This window comes from Uloborus diversus, unplaced genomic scaffold (genome assembly GCF_026930045.1).
Source record: "Uloborus diversus isolate 005 unplaced genomic scaffold, Udiv.v.3.1 scaffold_288, whole genome shotgun sequence".
NCBI lineage: Eukaryota > Metazoa > Arthropoda > Arachnida > Araneae > Uloboridae > Uloborus > Uloborus diversus.
Window position 1 is genome coordinate 170,303 of NW_026558448.1, and position 24,692 is coordinate 194,994.

General features: G+C 30.1%; 1 protein-coding gene across 1 annotated transcript; it reads right to left on the bottom strand.

Annotated features, from left to right (window-relative positions):
* Window positions 1-48: 48 nt before the first annotated feature.
* Window positions 49-22,338, bottom strand: LOC129233248 (ruvB-like 1; the record flags this gene model as incomplete). The annotated part of the gene is made up of 8 exons (XM_054867300.1): window positions 49-332; window positions 4,382-4,473; window positions 7,428-7,530; window positions 7,613-7,811; window positions 8,065-8,233; window positions 14,946-14,990; window positions 20,639-20,796; window positions 22,255-22,338. Coding segments are annotated over 8 exons (1,010 nt in total), but the record flags the coding sequence as incomplete, so codon positions are not given.
* Window positions 22,339-24,692: the final 2,354 nt, after the last annotated feature.

Here is a 24,692-nt window from a genome sequence, read left to right on the forward strand (position 1 = left end):
TGTTTTATACCATTATTTTAAAAAAGCGAGACATCAATAAAGTGATGAATAATACACTTTAATATAAAATACAAACATTTTTTCAGCATTGAATGAACATATGGCTAATGCATATAAAACTTATGAAAAAATAACAGTTTGATGGGAAAAAGTGTAGAAAGAGACAAAAGCTTTATTTCAGATATTTATCATTATGTTCTTTCAAAAGTGCAGCTGAAGTTTTCGCATCATGAAATAATTTTCTTACTTCTTCCACATCTTGCTTTGTAATACTTGTACGTCCATTCACTTTAGCGGATAAGTTAGCGGGACTCAGCAACAATACAGCATATCTACAACAATATTAAATTCACATGTACGTATAAGTAATTATTTTTTTGAAAAATGCACAACATATTGGGTAAAAGCAACAGCATTTTTAACACTTATGATTCTTACTTTTTATTTCATTTATTTTCAAGGGGAGGGGGGAGATCTAGGACTTCAATAAGTGAGGACAAATAAAAAGACATTTAAGCATTAGTTGAAAATGATAATCAAGCAGTCAAAGAATTTTTTCCAAATAAACTACAGTAAAACTTCTCTACAACGGTACTGTTGGGACCTAAAAAAATATCGTAATAGACAGGCTATCATTATAGACAGTTTGATTATTCACGCTGACATTTTGCTGGGGCCAAAAAGAAAAAAAAAATGTTATAGACAGGTTATCGTTATAGACAGTATCGTTATACACAGGTTTCACTGTATATATATATATATATATATTTAAACATTTTAAAGGAAATACTTTGAAAATACTGAACAATAATAAAAAATCAAATTTCAACAAATCTGTACATATGCTAAATATTTAAACAACATTTCACAATTGAGGCAGTGGGATGTAAGTGGCAAAATTAAAAATTAGGAGATAACCGGTACAAATGGTAGGTGAACCCTTCCTTTGTCTTGGGGCTAGAGATAGTACTAGTAGCCCTGGTAGTTGCTGCTATACAGCATGATTTAGAGAAAAAAATCAATGAGAGCCTACCTAGGACGTTATCTTTATACCCGTTTTACTCGAAATTTGAAAATGTCTACTTGCATTCCTTTGCTTCTCACTGCCTCAATTGTTCTAAAAAATATTTTCTTATGCAGAACTGCCTTCATTGTTCCAAAAAACAAAATTCAAAAGAAATGCAAGTTGTAGCTCAAAGCATGAGCATAGAATAAGGCCTTTAGCTTCTTTAAAGGCCTTTATCCAAGAAATAAGAATTATTTTAAGGATCCTTTATAGTTTCAAAGCAAATAAAGTTTTATTTTTAAGTGCAGGTATTCTAAAGTCTTATGTGTACTGTTTTTCAATTGAATTACAATACATAATTTTGTTTATAAAGAATTAAGACACAATGAGCTAATTACATCATACAGCAAAGATAGCAAAATGACGTTTACAAGACTCATTCTAGCAGAAACTAAGTATTTTACTAGATGTTTCCATATTTCTACCGAAGTAAAGACACTTTATGGAAAAGGAACAGCTACATGGTTTGTACCAATGGCGCACACAAGGGGAGGGTCCAGACCCCTCCCATGGCTAATGAGTTTTTTTTAATTGACTATAAACCTATGTATGTAGTACATAAAATAATTCCAAGCAAAGGGAACAATAATTTCAGATTTAATAAATGAAAAAAACAAAATTTATTTTCTTCCTTTTTTCCCCTGCAAAATTGAACTGTATGTGAACATGAATTGTTCTAGAATGATGATTTTGTTTCGCTGTTTTTGCTTTTAAGTATGAGAAAAGTAAATACATTCCTTCTTGTGCTTTCTGGTATTTTTAATTAGGTATTTATTATTCATACATTTATCACCCCAAAATCAGATGGACTCTGACTCCACAGCTCTGGTTTTTTGTCTTTACAAATGGAATGGAATGGAAACGACCAAGAAATTTTCACCCATCATGATATGACCATTAATTTTCTAGAATATGAAATACCAGGCATATCCATAAAAAAAGAAATTGTGAATAGGATGCAGTAATAAAGATTTTATAGCTGATATGCAAAAAATACACTTATAAATATTATTTACACCGTATAACATAATGTATTTTTATTTCTTATCAATCTCAAATGATGGTAATTAGTAATCTGCAAATTTAATATTTAGATAAAGATTTGCTGTTTAAGCTCATCTACACGAAAAACTTTTTTTATTGTAAAGTTTACTTGAGTTAAGCACTGAAAAAAAATATACAGGGTTCCCACTCTTCCAGCAGATTAAAAAATAGGGCCTTTATATGGCCCTTTTACGGCACATTTTAAAAATATTTGGGGCCCCTTCATGCCAATGTCGCAAACTCTTTGATGTCTTAAATTTATTTATATGTATTTTTTTTTAAATCTATCATTCATAATTGATAAGTAATTTTGAAATGCGTTAAAAAGCCCCTTTTTTCTACTTGACAGCAGAGCACCAAAATGTTGTAACTAAAGTTCTATAGGAGCTATAGAGTTGTAAGATAGATTATTTTAAAGACAGTTACATTCGCATTAATTTAATACATTTATGTAACTTGAGTATTTTTTTTTTTTTTTTTCATAAAATGTTAAGTTCAAAAATTTTAAAGATAGTGTCTTTTAAAAACTTTGGGCAAAAACACATGACTTTCATTGTACTTTAATGAATACAGAGAATTTCAGAGTTAAAAACAAAACTGTATTTTAAAAAAATTTGAAGAACACCATCACAAAATTTTTTGAATTTTCATGTTTTAAAATTTATGGGGATATCATCATTATTTTTCTAAAATTATTCAAGTTACAAACTAAAGTAAATGTAATTCTCTTTAAAATGAGCAATTTTCAACTCTGTTGCTTTCATAAAACATGAGCTATAACATTTAAAAGTGAAATTTTGCAAAAACTACATAAAATTTTCCCACATTTTTTATTGTAACTGCTGAGTCATTCATTGTCCCACTCTGACACTGAAACATGTTTGTTATATTCATCAAAATACATTTAAGACACTAGTTTTTTCAAAAATTTTATAGGACATTATTTTAAATTTTGCAAAAAAGTGTTTCTTGAAATTTATTAAACTGTATACTAAACTCCTGATTATCCGCCGGACGGATTACCCACCAGCTTTCACACATTGAAAAATATGTTTTTTCTTGGCAATGATTAACTAAATGTAGATAAATGCACACATTTTAACTTAGTGCAAAACCTGTGCCTAGACATCCCATTTTTTTCTTTCCCTTCCAATGGCATCACACCTTTCATGGTCCATGAAACTAGACTACTTGAAACCTCATTTTTTTATCTACACTATTTTTATTAATTTTTAGATCTATACAACTTATGCCTGTAATCGAGTGACCACATTAATCTTGTTAAAAAAACTTTCTCCTATGCATTTTTGGTGTAACCTAGCTGGAAATATTTGAAATAATCTGTTAGCACCATTTGCTCGCATATGTGTGAAATCCATTGCTAAAATGAATTATCCTTTTTCAGCTTTACATGCATTTTTTATACAATGTTATTTTAGTTAGGATGCAATTATTATTGATCTATCTAAAGCTATTGCATAGACTAATATTATCTTCTACTTATTTTGCGGATTATCCCAGAATTTTGTTATCCATAATTACTGTCCCCCCTATTCTGTGCAAATTGGGAGTTAACTGCATATAAAATTAAAGTATCTTTAAAATGACCTTAATAAATTTATTATACAACTCTGTTGCTCCCACAGAACTTGAATTTAACACTTTAACACTGCTCGCAAGTGTTTTAAAAAAGTGCTGTTTAACAAACTTCAATAACTAATTACACATCACTTATGAACAATATATTTTGGAAAAATATAGATAAATTTAAGGCGTCGAAGGGTAAGGTGTCGGAAAGTTTCATGATAATCTGAGAAGTTAAGCTGAGAAATTGTTTTTCGTTGATTTGACACAGAATTACACAAATCTTAAAAAAATTGGGGCTTTTATTAATTTTTAGGGTTTTTGACTACAAAATATGGCTTTTAGAGGGGCCCCTACAAACAATACTTGAAAATAGGGACTTTTGAGGGCCCGTGAGATATATACAAAATTAAACCACAGCTGATTTGTCACTATGAGGACGAAAATTTCGCTCCACAAATAAATAGATAGAAAAATCATAGCAACATCAACTTAGGTCAAGTGAGGATAATAAGCAATTTGTGATAGGCCAAAAAAATATATACAAAATTTTTATTCAATGTTTAAAAAGATCTGTGAAAGACTGAGATCTTCGAAAACTTAAAATGGAAGGAATTTCAAGGATCATAGAAATTGCGCAGGCATAATGCATATTTACTAGAAAAAAATAAAAGTATTTAAACATACCGAAGAGTTGTTTTTTGTCCTATTTCTGCTAAAGTTAGAAGAGATTCTTCATCAATTGATACGCCTTCGATATTTGCTCGAATTTTCAAGATCTAAAACACATTGTAAAAATTGTATAGACCAAACATTTTAATGCTAATTTATTAATGAAAAATTTATGTTAATTGTTATTAGTGATGTAAAATATCCGGGTATTTATTTTTAGGGGTAAATACCCAGGGTATATACCCGGGTAAATACCCAGAATGGGTAAATACCCGGGTATTTATTTCAAAAATTTATATTCATCTAAAATACTTTTCTGTATGTATTCCATTATGTATATATACAACCAACCATATACAAAACAATAAATTTTTGCCCAAAAATTGTATTTTGATCACATATTTAAAGAATTATTGTGTGAAACAGCTTAGCAATCTAATATGATATTCACATTAAATGTGTTGGATATGCCTAATCAATGTTGATAGCCAAATTTCAGATATAAAAAGCCATTCTACAAAAAGGAAAAAGCTTAACTGGTTACAAAAAAAAAAGCAAACATCTATTTTTTAAGGTCCTAGTCTTTTATACCCCAGTAATATGTTTCGTTACATCAAAATGTAACGAAATGTCGCTCAATTTATTATTACAATTTATTTACCTATATCTTATGCAGAAATTTCCTCCAAACTTAGTTCAATTGTTCAGGTGTATTCTGTATCACACACATATATATATATACACACACACATAATGTACATAAACATTTAAAATTCATTTAAAATTTTTAATCTTTTATTTTAGGTTTTATGTTTAAAAAAGATATAATAGTCACTTTTTAATACTACCTAAAAAAATTTTGCAAAATGCGTAATTACTAGGGGATTTACCTTGCCTTCGGATAAATACCCAAAAAAATATTTACCTTCCCACCCTACAGGGGAGCAAATGCAAATGAGCAAGGCAACAGAAAAGAAAATTTTGCTTTTTTTTTTTTGTTTATTAATGTGAAAACTGTTTCTATATTTTCCATGATATCACTTAAATATCAATAAAATAAATAACACCATAGTTTCTTAACTTCTCAGTTTATTCTTCCAAACATCCCTCATGCTTCCTTTTTTTTTTTCATTTTGGATATGACTAACCTAGATTGTGATTTTGAAATCCTGAAGTTCATAATGAATTGCTTATACTTCTCCAATTATGACATTGAAAAGAAAGGTTCTTTGGTTCACGATATGTTTCTTTCATGATTTCATCAAGTCTTCCAATAAAAAATATTATAAACTGTGTAATACATATGTATATATCAGTTTTACCAATTATTTCATATTTAGATTAAAAAAAAAAAAAATTCTCATTCGCTTTTTTGTATTTTTTATTAAATACCCAGTTTTTGGGTATTTACCCAGGCCTTGGGTAAATACCTGGGTAAATACCCAAAAAATATTTACCTACCCGCTGGGTATTTACCCGATCCACATCACTAATTGTTATCCAAATAAACCATGAACGGAAATGAAGGATTTATAAAAATATATCTAAATCAGCAATGCATTTGGCTTGGAACCAAAAAGTGCTGAGTTTTAATACTAGCATTGCTATCAGTGCTTTGAGAAGGAGGTCTGGTCACGAGCATAGAAGAGCAGGGACAAAATCGTCAGTTCAAATAGTTCTTTGGGTGAGGTGGTAATATGTCAGTATTTTGCCCAGAGGTCCAGTTAAGCTTGCAGTAGCCATATGTGGTGATTGTTATACCACTTTGAGACCACTTTGAGAGATTTACTACTTTGAGAGATTTACCACTGATAAAAATGTTCCTGGTTTGCTTCAACTCTATGTGCAAATTAGGGGCTGCAACCTCAAAGGTGCTCTGTAACCATTAAACACAAAACAAACAGAAATCATGGATGCAACTGAGATTAACAGGCTCAAAACGTTAAGGTGGAAAAGAACCTTAAACACAATTTGGTCAGCAAATTAAAAAAACTTTTTTGATACTATGTATTTTATATTTATTGCCTTTTTTAATGCACCATATAGTTTAGTACCTTATCTTGTTATCTAAGTAGTACCTTTGGTATTTTTGTCCTTATACCTAAATGAATCTTGTTGGTGGTTTTTTACTACTTGAAATGCACAACACAGACATGAGAGAAAAAAAATAAATATTCAAACAAATTTGAACAGCTTTACAAATAATTTTTACTTGTCTTACATTAGAAATTTAATTATTTTTTAAAGGCAGAAAGTGGAGCCCGGATAGTGGATATATTTTTGCCAAAGGTAAAAACATATCGCTCATGATATCAAATAATACTTCAGTAGATAGGAAATTTATGGCTATAATGCGATATCTTCAATTCCTCTTTGCATTTTACTGTATTATTTATTTTTTCATAACAAAAGCATGGCTACAACAAAATTCCTTTTTGGTCTCTTCAATTATAAAGAAAAGCAATTGTATATATATTTCATGTGTTTCATTAAATTTATTAAATTATTATTTTAATTTGTGTGTAATTAAAATAGCACTAGTAATGATTGATTTTCTATTATGTCACTCGAAATAAAATGAAAAATTCATACAACAGAAAGGTACACACATACATACAATAGAAATTGAAAATACTCTGAATTCAATAAGCTATGCCTAATAATGATTTTCAATAATATAATACAGTAGAACTTCCTTAATCCAGACTATTAGGGGATTTTAGGTTGTCTAATTTCATAAAAGTACCGTTTAAACAAAATAACATATAAATTGAGACAAGGTATGCAAACAAACTATTGAAAACAGTAAAAAAATGTATTTTGAATTCAAGTAAATGAAATGTACAGCTGCGTAAGAGAAAATTAAGTATAGTATTTAAATACCTTGTACTTACTAGACCTAGAAAAATACATTATTGTGCTAACTCGCCATAAATTTATACAGTATGTACGTCTAAATGGCTATTCGGATTAAGAGTAGTCCGGTTTGATAGGGTCCAGGTTAATGAGGGTTTACTGTATCTCATTTTAAAAAAATAAATAAAATGGGAAGAATACGCACCTGAAACATTTCAGCACAAGAATAGGGCTCAGTGCGAATTATCATAAGACGATCGAGAAGATCACGTGGGATGCCATGAGCAGATAACACATCTTCTGCACCTCTATTTAAATGATAAAATATAGAACTTTAAAATAAATAAAAATGTAATCAAAAATTTTAAATTAAAAGGAAAAGTTTCATACTTAATAGGACATATCCCACGGTTTGTTGCAAAGACAACTATTGGTGAAATGGTAGATTCAAGTGCTCTATGTAAATACGTAAAACATTCTATATCCAACATATGAACTTCATCAATGAATAATACTCCAGGAACTAGCTCTGCTACTCCTTGATCGATATATTTATTTACAACTTTATTTATTTCTTTGCGAAGCTTATCTAAAAAACAGAACAAATGAATACATCAATTCTTTTAAACTAATGAAATAAAAGGAAAATACATGATGCAAAACATCACAAGTACAATTTTATTCTGAAATTTGAATACTAAGTGGAGCAATTGAATAAAGTCTATTAAATTAAACTGCGATTGCACACACACACATATATTTAGTACATATTACATGCACACACACATACACAATGCATAATAGAGAGGAATCTCTGAAATATTTTTTCCAGTAATGCATACCAGTTATTTCAGTTTTTTTGGGCTTTATAAGCATATTCATAATAGACAATATGTCCTGGCCACCCTGTGGTTTTGCATTTGCAACATCTAAATCATGAAGAGTAACATCTTGAACAACTTCTTTCTTCTTATGAACATCTCCTTTAGGTAAAGGAACATACTCTTCCGCCTTGGAAAGTAAAAGAAGTTTCAATTTAAAAAATCTCCTTTTTAAAAATATATATTAATTTGAGATTTAAAAAACAATTACAAGAAATGACATTTTTCACAAAATTAAGGATTAAAAAAAATCAAGTTTAATTAAGAATTTATATCTATAGTGTTTATAATAGCTATTTTTCCTTTGTAAGCTCTTTAAATTTATGGAACTCTTAATTCATCACATTCCAATTATTTAAATAATGGTCAAATTAATATAACTGTATTGTATAAAGCATTGATTTATGAGTCAGAAATTACCTTATTTGAAAAACAAATGCAATTAAGGCTAACTATGCAAAGTGATTTAAATTTGCAACTCCAGCGCTCGAATACGCTACCTTGCGGTGATTTACAAAACTGACGGAAAAACTATAACTTTGCCACGTTGCGTTCCATGTGTGTCTGTTGACGTCAACACAGGTAGTTTGTTCTGAGTATTTATTAACACAATCGATGTGTCGTAGTTCGATTTCTGTAGCTTTCAGCTACAGAAATTGTTTAGTCCCTAAGTAGTATTCTCGAGCTTCTCAGAATAATGTTAGTTTTCTTTTTCTCCCTTTAAAATGTGAGTTGATTGAGAAATGGTTAAAGCGAAAACTCTGGATTAACAAACTTGGATAACGTTGTACAAGGTAAAAATTTTTATTCTTTTGTAAAGAATTTGTAAGAATATGGGTTTTTTTTTAAAGCTTAAATTAATTTAACTAACCATATTTTACAGCAGCATTCAGTTGGAATAGACAGTATGCAAAATATTTTCTTGAACATATTATCGTAGAACAAAATGAAAAATGTTTAACCGAGAAAGAATTTACTTGATTCCTTTTATTCTCAGCTGAAAGGTTTCGCCAAATTTGTTTAGGGTTATAGTTTTAGTATTGTGCGAGCAAAGTAACCTTGGCGAGATTTCGCGTTTTTAGTTAAACCATTTTTAATTTTTATCATGAGTGGAATAAAATGGTAGTAAGATTACAGAATTCGATAAGTTAAAAGAAATAATGGTCATTCAACTGAAAAGAAAACTACTTCCATATTTCCGTGAGAATTTTGTTGATGATTTGCACAACATGACATAATTAAATTATAACTCAGAAATTAGAAACATCGAAACAGAAAAATTTTAAATTAACCAATTCGGGAGTTTGAGAGAAATAACTCAGCTACAAATGCAAAACAATAAGCTCTAGCCAAGCAAGGCAAAGAAAGATCATCTTCTGTTGATAATAATTCGTAATGTCATATAATTAAATTATCTAGCGTTAATTGTTATTCTTGTCAGGCCACAACTATTTAGTTTTATCAAGAATTGATAAATATTGAATTCAACATCGTGGAAATGGCTGCTTACCAGGAAACATCACGAGTTCAGTAATCATGAAAAAAGTTAAAAATGGTCGCATTCGAAAAAGTATCTTTAGAAAAAAATTTGACCCAAATATTGTGTGCCCTCGTCCTTTTGTTTTTGAGATATGGGGGGTCAAAGTCTGTCGAAATCTTACGAAAATTCGCCAAATTTAAAGACTTGGCAAGAAATGGAAAATACCACGTGATTTCATCGCCAGTGTCTAGCAAGACTCATTTCCATTTCTGGTCATCTGCAAAGCGCGTAAACGATGTTTCGAATTAACCCTTTACTTGTGCAGGTAAAATTAAAAAGTAACTATGAAGCCTGTGAAATGGAAACTAGAGAGCTTTATCCAGAGGAGATACAACTTTATAACGAAATTGAACGTAGGATTTAACTTTGTAATCGTGATAATAATGCATTTCAGAATTTAAGTGCATTTCAAGTGTGTTTTACTTAACTAATTTAAGTTTGTACTCTTGTAATGAAATGTGTTGTAAGTAATTAATAATTATGTACGAGAATTAATATGAATAAGTAAAAAAAAAAACATGCTTATTAAAGCTTATATATTGAAAATGGATAGTTTTTGATGTTGAAAGAACATGATCATGGATTGTAATATCCCAGCTCTTATTTATTTTTTCAAAAGTTATTATCATTTATGAAGTTTTATTGTTTGACCACTGCTAGCGAAAATGTTTAATTTAAAATCGAAAAAAATAATAATTAAAAAAAGAAAACAACGGATAGTAAATGTCAAAAATTTGCACAGCAAAACTAACGATGTCGGAAATTACTTCATAACAGATTCTTATCAAAAATTTTATAGTCGACGTTCATTACAACAACCCCTGTAGTTCGAAAAAGTCTGTCACTGCAACTGAAAGTCACTATAACGTAAATGCACATCATATTGCATGTTATTTAGTCATTTTTAAAAATACTGAAGTCACTTTTACCAATTATGTTTCACGTTAAAAGGGAATTCAAATACGAGCAAAATAAAAATGAATACAGTTTTTTTTTTTTTTGACTTGTTAGAGGGTTTACACATAACTTGAAAACGATACACATAACGAAAAACACACTGAAAATAACTGACAGAAATCGTTTTTTTTAAATTTGAGAACATGGTTTGAAATCTTTAAAAATGTCGTTTTCTTCGTATTTAGATACTGTTGAAGACTTCAGATTTACGACTTTTCAAAAAAAAAAAAAAAAAAGACTTTAAAGTGTGTTTACCGTTTCTCTACGGTTATCATATTTTTTTAAAAACAGTTTCATCATCGAAAAAACTCTTTCAGTGGAAATATTTCACCCGCAGAAGCATAAAAGTTTTAAACATCAGTTTTTTAACAGTCTTAAGAATAACAAAAAATTCCATTGTTTTTACAATAAAATAAAACAAATATTTCGGGCTGTGGCGTTTTCCCCTATACAGTTGCACGTTAATATCACGGAACACAAGCCCCTAAAAATTTCAATGCCGCAGTCTGTGCCTCGACACCCCGCGCCATGGTAGTCTCCCCGAGTAAAGAATTAATGCGATATTTCTCACGCGCTTTGGTGGTGACCAAATATGGAAGTGAAATGTCTTGTCAGACGCAGATGTTGAATTCGCGCCGTACCTTCATTTCTGAACAAAACTCGCTAAATTTAGCGACTTTACTAAAAATTTCGGCAATTTTTAAGACATCATATTTCGATAACGTGGTCACAAGGGCACGTAGTTTCAGTGCCATAAACATGTTTTCCAATGCTCTTTCGAATGCCACCAATTTGGAATTTTTTTGAATTTCCTTGATCGTGATGTTTCCTGGTTAGAACTAAGAACTACCTAGTTTGCATTAATGTTTGACGTTTAGTAATGCTTCTTGAATTCTCATTGCTTTCTACGTGGGCCAAAATATCCTCAGGACTTAAAATATTGATTTAAAAAGGATAAAACAAAAAAATCATGCATACGAACAAAAATCACAACACTTTTAGCATTTTCTTCGTTACCACTTGCATTTGTTTTAGTTTTTTCGTCCGCCATTAGACAGTGACTGCAGTGCCTCCTATAGTTCGTTGGAAATGCGAAATGATATTGTTCCATAGTTTGTAATTATGGAACATTATAAAAATGACTGAAACCATTAGAATTACTTCGGATTTAAAGAATTTTGTATTAAAATTATTCATTGGTCTATTACTGACAGAATAATCACAATAAAATTAAAAATTAAAAAAAAACCGACTGGATCGCAAATGTAGAATCAAGAGGGAAATTTTTAGATCCTTGTCAAAGCCTTGTATTATTAAAAATCAATTACAAGTATTTTATTTGTTGACAAATAGAAACTGGCAGCAGATAAAAATTTTCAATCATTGCATTGAATTTCCTTGTTGGCCAACCATGAGTTTTGTTACCAATTGCGTAAATAAAGGTTTAGCCATATTTAAAATCTGCTCCTAAAAAACGCTATAGTTTGAATTCTATATTACATGGAAATTCTAAACTCATTCTATCAGACGCAAAAAAAAAATTACTTTGTTTTGGTACTAAATTTTTAAATATGTTTTCACTGCAAAAATCACGAAAAAATCGGTCTATCCATTAGGCGCTAGAGTGCCACAGACAGATACATAGGTACAACAGACATGTCAAACTTATAAACCCCTTCCTTTGTGTATCAGGGGTCAAAAAAAAGTACTTCTGGGTCATTAGGAGCCGAGGACGAGCGTCCAGATTGGGTTTTGTCAGTCACTACTTCCCGGCCTTACGAAAGACCTCGTGTGACTTTTCTACTTGTGAATAGGACAGACACTCAGTCCCAAATGCCTGTCGAAGCATTGCGAACATTTGGGAAGGAAACCAAATTGATTTATTTGTGTTGCTCTGACGAACTTTCCATATTGCTGTGTCATGCACCACTGTATAGAGGTTACTATTAAAGCTGATGGTACCACTCTGAAAGCTGGGAGGCAACTAACCAGCATTGCGCTGTAAAGCCAACAACCCCCACCACAGTCGATGTAAAGTGGAGCAAGCTGCAGGGTGTGCTTGTGGCAGTATAAAGTGAGGCTCATTACTTTTGGATCGTACCATGTACATTAATTGCTTTTGATAAACACATGACAGAATTCTTCATTTAAAAATACAAAAAATCCCATTCCCATAACAGATGCAAAGAGGTTGTAATCTTCAAAATGAAGGCATCAAAAGTATCAAGATAACATATAAAAGAATTCATTTCAGTAAAATTATTTATAATATATAAAGTCTAAGCATTTTTTATATTTGTCGCCATAATTGAAGGAAAAGCAAAATTAAATTGGGGATTCAGGATTCAACGTTTTTGATACCCATAAAAAAAAAAACAGAATTATACTTGAAAAATTTGAGGTTCTAATTTTTAAAAAAGAAAAAAAAAGTTATTTCCCTTCTAACAAAGCAAAATAAACATCAAAAATGAGTAAAACTCTATTCTCATTCTGATATTGAATGCAAAGGGATGGCATTTCTCAAAATACAGACATCAAAAGCATAAAAATAGCAAATAAAATAATTTATTAAAAAATTACTTTTAGAATTGCATTTTAACAGATTTACACAATGAATATTATTAACAATTACTGAAATACTTGACAAAAATTTGTAGTAAGGAAAAAAAAACGGAGGTAGAGAGATAAAAGTGTAACGGACAATACCGGCATTTCAGTATTCAGGGACGAGAGCGGTCAGAGAGCAAAAAGGGGGAATTCCAAAAATGTTTTGTAAAATAATGTGGAAAAGGGGATGCTATCTAAAATTGCATCAAAATAGCCCTGGAAGCCATGATAGTCAAAAATTCAACAATAAATTTTTCCTACTTTTTAGAAAAAAACATCTTTAATAATTAAAAACATTTGAATTCATTGTATTGAAAATGGGAACATCACTTTTAAAATGAAATTTCTTTGTAAAGTAAAAAATCCTTATGTGGCAGTTTTCCTTATGTGGTAGAACATACTTTCCATAGCAAGAATTGAAAATAAATGAATAACTATATACATAAGTAATTGGGTAAAGTTTTTCCTCGCATTGTAACTTAAAATTTGGTTTTAAAAACTTCATAATACTATTTCAGGATCATAAGAACAACTTGCAGTTGAATCATGTATTCCAGAAAAATTTTAACAGGCTGAATGCCTAAGCCATTTCTGATTCACCATAAATATTTTGTTTGCTTTCTTAAATACATAAAAAAAAGGAACCCTGCCAAGTTTCATTAAAATCAGACTGGGAGTCGGATCACATTTTTTTTTTTTTTTTTTTTTTTGATAGACTTCTGCATCCTCTTGAAAATAAATTTGAGAAATAAAAATAATATTGAAATAATGAATAAAATAAGAAAAAAGCATATGGCAAAAAAAAAAAAAAAAAAAATTAAAATTGACTAAAATATTTGCAGGATGCAAAAAGATTGAAATCTTAAGCAAAACATGCAATTTTTGGTGATGCACATTTTTGACGTCATTGGCATGTTTCGCAAGCATATGTTTTTTGCTGATTTCATGGAGGATGAAGATTTGAGGGGGGAAAACAGAAAGAATAAGAAAGCGGGGAACGAAAATTTAGTAAACTGGAAATATTTTCAGAATTTTAAAAAAAGTAGGAACATAATGAGGCCTGAAAAAGGCAAAAAGGGGAAAGGTTTTCAAAGCCAACAGAAAAAGCCGGAATTTTGGAAAGGGGGGGGGGGGGAATCTCATCCCTTGTATTAACAAACAAAAAAATCCTGGTCTAATACAGAAACACAAACACCCATGCCCTTAAGAAGATTTAATGGCTCCCAGGAAATACCACAGCACATAGTTTAGAAATCCCAGGCCTAGAGGCATCCATTGCTTTTTATCACACTTAATGGTTTTCTTAGGCATTTCTAGGAAAGATAATTCATCTGCCAATACATATTTAAACTCAAAGTTTTGATTAGCATAAAATTCAAAATGTACCAATTCAACACGCCACACTTTTTATAAATATCAATTTCACACTTATTTAGGTCAAGAAGAAAGAGAGAAATCCCTTATCATATTTTGGCAGTTTAGCACAAATATAGTAGTTAAGAGGTTTATTTTGATTATTATTTTTGATTTGAACAATGTGTCAATAAAGGAATTTTATTGTAAATACAAAAACACACACACATACACTTCAGAAACCACTGAATAAAAAAAAAATTAATACCAAACGATATCCCATCTAAACACTTGTGAACATAAATAATAACCTTTTAATCTGTTTAAAGTATATTACATTTATTACGAAATGAAATGAGATTACTGAAATAGTTAACATTTTTACCTCCAGATCAAATTCTGTTGCATAAGCATCACACCTTCCTTGTCTCTAATATGGGAATACATATCATTTAAAAAAGATGCATATAGTAATATCATTAAAATTAAATGCACTAGTTTTACATATCATTACAATATAAAAACACTTGCAAAATCAATACAATGTAAATATAAAACAAGTTTGAACATTATCAAGGGCTTAATTCACATTTTTAAAATGGAGGTCATGATTTTTCGAGGAAGGTGAGAAAGCAGCAGAAAATATTACACACAAACTTTATTACATACAATGTGAACTATTTGACAGCTCAAGCACGTTAATAGATGCTACAAAAAAATACTATCGAAAGAAGTGCTGCAGAGTTGCAAGCACCTGGGTCATTGTTCAAAAAGTATAATGTTTCTGTCACACGCCTTTTACAGTGAAAACTTTAGGACACAAATCAGTGAATTATGTTCTTTAATTTCATCAAAAATACATCTATTTAAACTTGAAGACAATTTTTTAATAAGTTTTATTTTACTATATTTTGGGTTCACAGTATGTGAATTCTCTCCTCCGTGGCATGGCTGGTGTGACTTTATGTTGCTCTATAGCTTAATTAAAAGTATATGTTTATTTATTTATTATTTCTCTCACAAGTGTCTAAAATACTAGTTGTTTAAGTATATTTAATTTTTTAATATTGTGTTTTAGTTCATTTTAGTAGGAAAAAGAATTGCATCACAATAAATTCTCACCTCCGTTACCCAAACACAAAATGCCATTCTCATTAATTCATGGCAGTAACGACATCAAATTTTATTTCCCATGTTACAAGGGAGCCCCCTTGTTTATTTTCAGCTATAAAGAAGTTATGAGATAGTTTTTGTTTCAAAAACCAAGTGTGGTTATTGGGAATTCTCACCTCTGTGAACTTAAATTTCAGGGATGTAAATTAATGTAAAAAAAGAAGTGCACATGTTTTCATATGCTTAACATGTGCAGATAGTAGCATCGAAGAAAAAAAATTCCCTGAAAATTGTATCCTTTAGGTGTTAGGCCTATACTAATAGAAAATTCCTCACCTCCGTGAATCTCACCTCTGTGACAGACTTTATCAATGTTATTATTTCTGAGGTGAGTATAAATGGAGAACAGGGTGGCGACAGGAACTGTGAAAAAAAGTACCCTGACTTTTCCCTGATTTCCCTGATTAAGTTCACCAAATTTCCCTGATTTACGTTACCAATGATAATGGTTTCCCTTCTTTGCTCTAATTGAAATCTATTGTATGTTTGTATAAAATGCAGCATTTTAAACGTTTTAAGTTGTAAAAATTTGTTGAACTAGAGATATATTTTAAAAAGATGCTACTTTTTTAACAAAATGGTTTTAAAAAAAAACATCAAGACAATTTTTTTGGAAAAAAAAAAACTACAACACAGTATATTACATTTTTCTACATGGAAAGATTATAGAAAATTTAAAAAAAAAATACTTTACTTCCAGAAACCACTTTGCATAAGAATTTTAAGAAACTATTAAAAACACCCTTAAAAACATATGTGTATTTATGGTAGAATTAAAAGTAATTGAAATTATTTTGAACTAAATTTTCAAACAGTTATAATAATTGTTGCAAGAATAACAAGTACTGGTGAAAGAATAGAAGTAATGTAGTTATTCTTATATAACTCATTGACATATTTATGCAAAACAGATGAAACCTTTTGACATCCATTCATAGGGAGCTTTTCTCTAATCAAGAACATAGGTTTTAATGAATGAATACAGCATTTTAACAATGAAAAAATTAAGATATTTGCTTAAGTACACAAGTTAACTCTATTTCAAATGATTTCAGTATATAACGAAAAAAATCTTGGATTGCTTTTGTAACAAACAACTTTGAAATGCAAGAAAAAAAAAGCAATTAGTTACAAAATATATAAAAGAAGAAAACAACTTGGTTATAAAATAAAAGAATCAGTTAAGTCTGAAGAAAAGAAAACCTCTATAATCTGCGGCGACAGCAAATAGTACAATGGCAAAAAACAAAGTTTTTTTTATTGAAAGTTCAATTTTAGCAATTAAATTAAAAACGTGAAGTAATAACTTTTAAGCTTTTATCAGTATTAATTCAAAAACCAAAGATTTCTTCTTGAAATCGTGATTACAGTACGCTAATCACTTCGAAACAATGGAATAAAGGCAAAGGAGCTAAGGCATTAATGAAAGCTTCCTCTTTGCCTGTATGGTTGTTTATTTTACGTTGCATTGAAAGCGTGAAAGGAAATTTCAAGCTAGGTAAAATAAACAACCTAACAGACACAGAAGCAATCTTCGGAAGTTCATCCTGTGGTAAATGAGTAAGATTCAATACATTGACGTTGAGGGAAAAAAATGCACAAATATGCGGCAGTGTATAATTGCACTTCATTAATTTTACTTTTTTTTTTTAACAAATAATTGGCGGAAAATGCGTAGGGAATTAGGATACTTAATTCTGTAAAGCAAAAAAAAAATTTTTTTTCTTCATGAAATCAATTTCCTCCGATTTTTTGTTATTTTTTCGAAATTCCCTGATATTTCCCTGACTTTTCCCTGATTAATAAAGTTCCCTGACTTTTCCCTGATCTGTCGCCACCCTGGAGAAATACATCAATTTTAGACAGTTTACCAAAATTATAAATTACCCGTGTGTTCTCTAATTTACTAATATAAAAACAAATATTAGAATATTTTTTTACACAAATTTGAAGTAAAAGGATAACTAAAATGTGAGCCATACTTTAATTAAGAGAGCTTAACATTTGATTTATTCTAATCATTAAAATAGCTCATTGTTTGCACAGTTACAAAATTACTTCTTTGATAAAATCTAGAAATATATTTTCCTCCATCTTCAAAAATCAAAAGTTTTTTTTCTTTGAACAAAATATTTTTTTAATTTTTTTAATTTATGAGTAAAATAACTGGAACTTATCTGTGCCATTTGTTTATGGTTACTTCTAATAGGTTACACTTTCATGTAAGAATGAAAAAGAAAAGAAAAGGTTTTGAAATTGAAAAATATTTTTGTTCTTAAGGTACACATTCTTGAGAATGACCCATAAGTGTTCCAAAGGACAGGAAAGCACCTATCTTAAAGTAGGAACCGAAGTACCTAAGTTAATTTTAGTACATTGTCACTATTGTTCATTACAGTGGTAGCTCATGGATCATTTAAATGGAGGTTCACAAACAAATTTTAAAATTTAAACAGGCATATAGAACATAAATACAAGTTTTTAAAAATGTTTCTTAATTTTTTTTTTATTATTTATTAACTCTGAGATCATCAAAATTGACATTTCAGCTGTCCATACATTCTTAGGTGCAGATGCTAGAGGTGTAGACTGATATTTTTCTTTGGTAGCCAGCGGCTACCAACACCAAAAACTTTGGTAGCCAAACACACACACATATCTCTGTATATATCGTCGCCTCAGAGTAACGGTAGAATATCTTACTGTTATTCCTGGGATTAGATGTCTTAGTGTTGCTCTGGGGTGAAAATATATTTATATGTGTGTAAGTTAAAAAATTTTTTACCCTTCCCAATGAAAATCAGTACCAGTCATTATTTTCTTTTTCTCATTGAAGAAATCAGAGTGTGATTCAGATTGAAATGGGATGTCGATAATATCAATGCTAATTAAAATTTCAGTTTACAAACTCCAGTGATCAAAACAGAAAAAATTAAGAATTAGTACATTTTGAACAGTTTAATATACTTCTGCAAAATTTGATGCCTAGAGCGACTTGCTTTAATGGATACTTGCCATGATAACTTTATAGCCTCACTGAAAACCTTGTTTGCTATTTTTTGGTCATTAAACATGTCTGCAAACATGCTATAGGATATCCCTCGTTTCAAAATTTTGACATGTTTTTGCAACAACGTCCAAAAAATTTAAAAAAAATATAGTGGGATAAGATGTTAAACTTTGAAGTTAGCCTTTTGCATAAATTTTCACTTCTGATGCATGGTATTATTATAAGCTAAAAATAATTAAAATAAAGCTTGCAAAAATAACCAAATATATAAACAGAATTTATTTATTTTAGTTATTAAAATATAGTTATCAATTGTCAAAAACTTTGAAATATTTGAAAGGTACAAAAGGATTGAAATTTCAAACACTGGAAGTAATTTTTTGCGATTCTCGTGTGCAATGTCGGCATGTCTCCTGAAAATAAATGTTTTTTTTAATTAAAATCAAACTTAAAATACGCTAATTTAAAGTAGCTTATGCCGAAACAACTTCCGATTGTCCACTATATTAAAATATGTACGAGATGCAATTCCATTGAAATCTCAAGCACGTGATGCAATTTCCCACAAAGTACAATTATAAAGGAAGCATGGGTCCGCACACACACAAAAATATATCTATTCATTAAAATTAAACATAAAATAAGCTTAACTAAGGTAGCCTGTCATAAAATAACTTTTGATTGCCAAAAATATTGAAATATTTACAAGATGCAACAGGATTGAAATATCAAGCATGAGATGCAAATCTCCGAAAAGTATGATTTCAAAGTTTAGCTTCAAAAGCAAATTCATTAATCAAAATTAAAACAAACTAATCAAAAGTAGCATATGTCAAATCAACTTTCTCTTGTCAAATATATCAAAATATGTACAAGATGCAAAAAGATTGAAATCTCAACCACAAGATGCAGTTCCTCGCAATGTACGATTACAAAGGAAGCATTGGTCCAAAAACAAATCCATTTATTAAAATTAAACGTAAGATAAGCTAATCTAAGGAAACTTCTGATTATCAAAAATATTAAAATATTTTCAAGAAGCAAAAGGATTGAAATTTCTATCAAGAGAAGTAATTTTTTGTGCAAAATAAGATTTCAAATCCAACATGGCTCCCTTTGGGTTTAGGGAGATGACTTTGATTGGGTTTAGGGAGTTTTTGCCGGACCGTAGTGATTTTTCACCCCCCCCCCCCCTGAATGCAGTGTCTATCCACGTGCTGCTGGTTTTGCGCATCAAACACAAGGCATCAGCAAATCGGCAAGGAGAGAGGCAACATTTCAACTTTTGTTGCACGTCAACAAGTGATGTCACGCCCTAGAGGAGCATTAAAAACTGCTACTGAAGCATAATGCAAGCAGTAACAAAAAATTGGGAGACTTTTTTTTATTTTTTTGGTCACCCAGTGGTGATCGGCACTGAAATTTCTGGTCGCCATTTGGCGAGTGGCGACTGCTAATCTGCACCTCTAGAAGATGCACATACGGACTTGCCGAAAAACCACTCAATATTCATTCAGGGTTGGTAAAATGGAAATTTAGGTAGAAATATCTAAAAGGATGTAACTGTAAAAGGAAGCAAAAAACATAAGTTCCTGAAAAGAAAAACATTAGGGGTCATGCCACTGCATTGGATAAGTACACAATTTAGCACAAGATAATGTGATAAAATACTGATTTTATAAATCAAGATTTTTTTTTAATGATATTAAAATCAGCGGTTTGATAACCATCTTTAATAATTATAATTTTGTGAATTGGGGATTTAACAAATACAACTCAGTTTGCAGCAAATTCTACGAACTTATTCCTGATCCTTAAGTACATAAGGTTACTTAAAAGAAAGAGCTACTTAGCTTTAAATATTTCAAAGGTTATATTTAAACATATTGCTATACCTTGACAGCTCCACTGTTAGCTTCAATGTAAATTACGTCACCAGTACATACTTTCTCCTTTTGAATGCTTTCATAAATTGAAGGATCAAGTTTCAACTTTTTTGATCCTTTTGTAGTTTTTAGTCCTATGACGACATGTGTAACAGTTTTACCATACCCTAAAAAATAAAAAATAAAAAAAAACTATGTAAGAATTTCATACACTAATTTAAAAACTTTTAGCAACTTTCATCTTACGAACTGCAACATTACATATTAAAAGTGAACAAACATTAAAATGCTTCACAAAAACTGCATTATAATTTAAGAATTATCATTACTTAATTTCAATCCACTCTCTTTATCTGACAATTATTCACTAAATGTATTTCAACACTAGAAGAAACTGTGGGGGGAAAAAGTTTTGCCAATTTCAACAGACATTGCAACAAGATTTCCGCTACAGTCAAATTTTTCGCAAAATGTGAAAACACTATCTCAATTGAGAAAGTAAAGCATTTTCACTTTTTTGCTCAAACAAAAAATAAATTAATTTCAAAAAAAGGAAACAACATATGATCCAAGAGAGGATATTCAACTTAATATTTTTTAAATCTTGGCAAAGATGCTTAAATTACGATTAAGTTCAACAATACTTAGTATTATGCGGCATTATATCCACCCAAAAACTGCATTATTTGTAGAAGACGACTGCAACGTTCCAACAACCGAGAATGTGTTTTTTTAATGGTAAGAATCCAAGATCTTTTGTTTTACATTTAAACAAAATAGCTGCTGCACTTATTTCTTTAAAGATATCATAGAAGAAATTTTAATTTATTTTTAACTGGTGATGAAACACACTGAGCATTTAGAAAGAGATGAGAATGAATAATATTTTAGCCATTTTGCAAAACTTTTCTCTTAATTTTAGCTTTTATGCTGAAGAACTTTTGAACTCAGCTTAAACCTTGCATTGCATGAAATACATCTCTGATAGAAATAAGCTCCATCACTGCCATATGGATTCTGTACTATCATGCCATTTTGAATTGTATCATTTCAGGGCAGTGCATGAATATTTCTCAAACAAATTTTTTTTTTAAACCTTCAGCGCTGATTTCAGAAGCAGGAATTGGTGATCTTAGTGTGACTTGACTTCGTACAATCATATTGCAACTGTTCAAATTCTAGAAGAGTAAAAAGTTTTAAAAAACCATATTTATTGCAGCTTTTCTCAAATTTCGTATTGATCTTCCTGTAACATCAAATTTCTCAGAAGTCAAATTCTTTTACCATTCAGCCATTAAAGAAAAATGCAAATAAATACCCTGAGAAAGCTTTCTATAAAGATTAATCCAGTGGTTCCCAACTTTTTAGATTTGCCGCATCCTTTGAAGAATAAGAATTTTGTCATAGCACCCTTAATTCGATTAAATACAGGTATCAATATCATTGACACTCTAATTCACCCCTTTTTCTCCTTTGGCACCTAGGGAACCCTAAGATTAATCATTTTATTATGCAAATTATCATTAAATTACATTTAAAGTTCCACACCTTTAACAAAAATATTTTGGAAATTAACCTGAAAAACAAACTACAATTTCAAATATTTTTCAGAAAAATATACCTACCACCCAAAGGATTTTCACTTTCAACTGGAGATATTTCAGTCACTTCTCCTTCATAAATTTCTTTTACTTCCTTTATTCTTAACCCTAAAATTAAACAGCAATTTTTTTTCATTACAAGATTTTAGAATTGTTTTTCTTCATTTTATAGTTGACTAGCATTCCCGTACCCGGCATTGCGCGGGTAATGGAATTAGCAGGGGTTAACAGTGCTTGGTGCAATTAGTTGCGAAAATTCCCTATAATAATTACTTATTACCTATAACTTTTCCTAATTTGGGGAGGATCCCGGGGACCCTGGACTCCTTATATATATATGCCCTTGTCCTTAATCGATGTTTAACTGTTATTAACGATCCTTTTAAAGTATTGATTATCTTTGCAAACAGAGGTCATCCACATTTTATTGTTATACCTATGTTTAAGCTAGAACTTCTTTGTGTACAACAATTTTAGTTTTTTTTCTCTGGTGCTAAAATTATTAAACTGCCTGATGAACTAACTGGCTTTGGAGCAAGCTACATAACATTGGTCGCGTGAAAAAAAGTCTTCTCTTAAATCGATCCCTGCTACTTTTAATGTCTGTCCTTGTGACTTATTAATGGTTATTGCAAAGCAAACTTGAACAGGAAACTGCACTCTTCTAAATTCAAAAGGATAGTCCGCCTGTGATGATGTTCTTAAAAACTTTGTTTCTAGTTTTGAAAAAATAAAAGCAAAAGACAGAAACATTATGATTTGACTTGAGAAAAGCCTCGAAGAATCACGTGAGAAACAAAAACAATATCAAATTTATAGTTCGCTATCGACCAAACGCTGAGATGAAGTACTGAATAATGATTTGAATGGAGGAAAGCCTTCGAAAATAAGGGATTTGAATTTCAATGACAGGTTTTCAATTTCGCAGAAATTAAGGGGTTTTAATTAATTTCTCCCGAACTAATTGAGATTTCGAAAAATCCTTTCTTAGTGGTTACTTTTGTAATCATGCGGACATGCCTGCCAAATTTCAAGTCTGAAGCTTCAGCGGTTTCGGCTATGCGTTGATACATATATGTATATATATATATAGATATATATGTTATCTCGGGACATTGATTTTTATATATTAAGATTAAAGTCTAGTTAGTTAAAATACAAAAATCTAAAAACGGAACAAAAGTAGTCATAATAATTACAATATCTCAAAACAAATTTCATAACTATCTAAGAACCTTTATCTCAAGAATATAAATTTCTTTAGAAATTGAAACGCAATGTTTAATCAGTTGAATGATAAAAGCCTCAAAAAAATGAAATTAATATTTAGACAGGTGTTTACTAGTCTGGCACACAATATTTAAACTCCAATAAATGAAATATTAAATACAAATACTTAAATTTACTGCAATTATGGATTAATGTAGGAAATTTTACAAATTCATCAGAAGTAATGGATCTCTGAGCTGTAGAAAAAATTGTTTTTTTATTTGTTCATTATTAAATATACATCTTCAAATGGCATAGAATTTTGCGAAAGAATTCATGAGTAAAATTAAACATAGCTTATTTTGAATCATTATTGATAACGCTATACGACTAAGCAAATGATAGAGGAAATATAATGAAATTAAAAATTATGAATGTTTTAAATACTGTCAGCCCCACTTAAACGGGCAATGGATAAACAAATATCCTCTTATACCAATAAAACCTCCCAGAACGGAATATTTCCCCATAGACACAATGCTGAAGATCCCCACTTAATCGAATTATTTCCCTGGACAATCGAATAATATTTATCAGGTGTAGCAAATATTTTTGTTGAGAAAAAATTTGAATAAATTAGAAATATGTTACGTAAGAGCAATTGTTTACGTAAAAATATTTTTTGGCATTAATGGGCAAGAAAAATCATATTCCGTGAAAATATTTCCTCTTGTCTATCTCATTTCTTTTGTTGTTGCCATTACAAAAAAAAAAACAATAAATAGTGCAATCGATAATTAAATAACACAAAGAAATATACACATTTCAGACTATGATGAATTGATAAATATGAAATGTAAAACATGGCATACGAGGAGGGAAGAAAAGGAGTCAGAAAAGTGTTCCCAAAATACCTTGAGCAAGCAATTCACTATTACAGAATTTTTCAAAAATATTGTACTGAAAAGTTTTCCTAAAACAAAAATTCACAACTCAAATTGTAAGCAACTATGTTATAATTTTTGTACATACTTTTTATTTATATATAAATTATTAAACTATTTTGTTGTTTACTTAGCTAATTTCAAAAACTTTTTTATAGTTATTTCCTTTATATAGGAAACCTTCCTTTATATAGGATAGTACTGATTACGTTTTAAGAGATATGTTGTCAATTTAGAATGGTAAAGAAAATTTCCCTGCTTAATCGAACAATATTTCTTGGAACCGAACAATATTCGATTAAGTGGAGC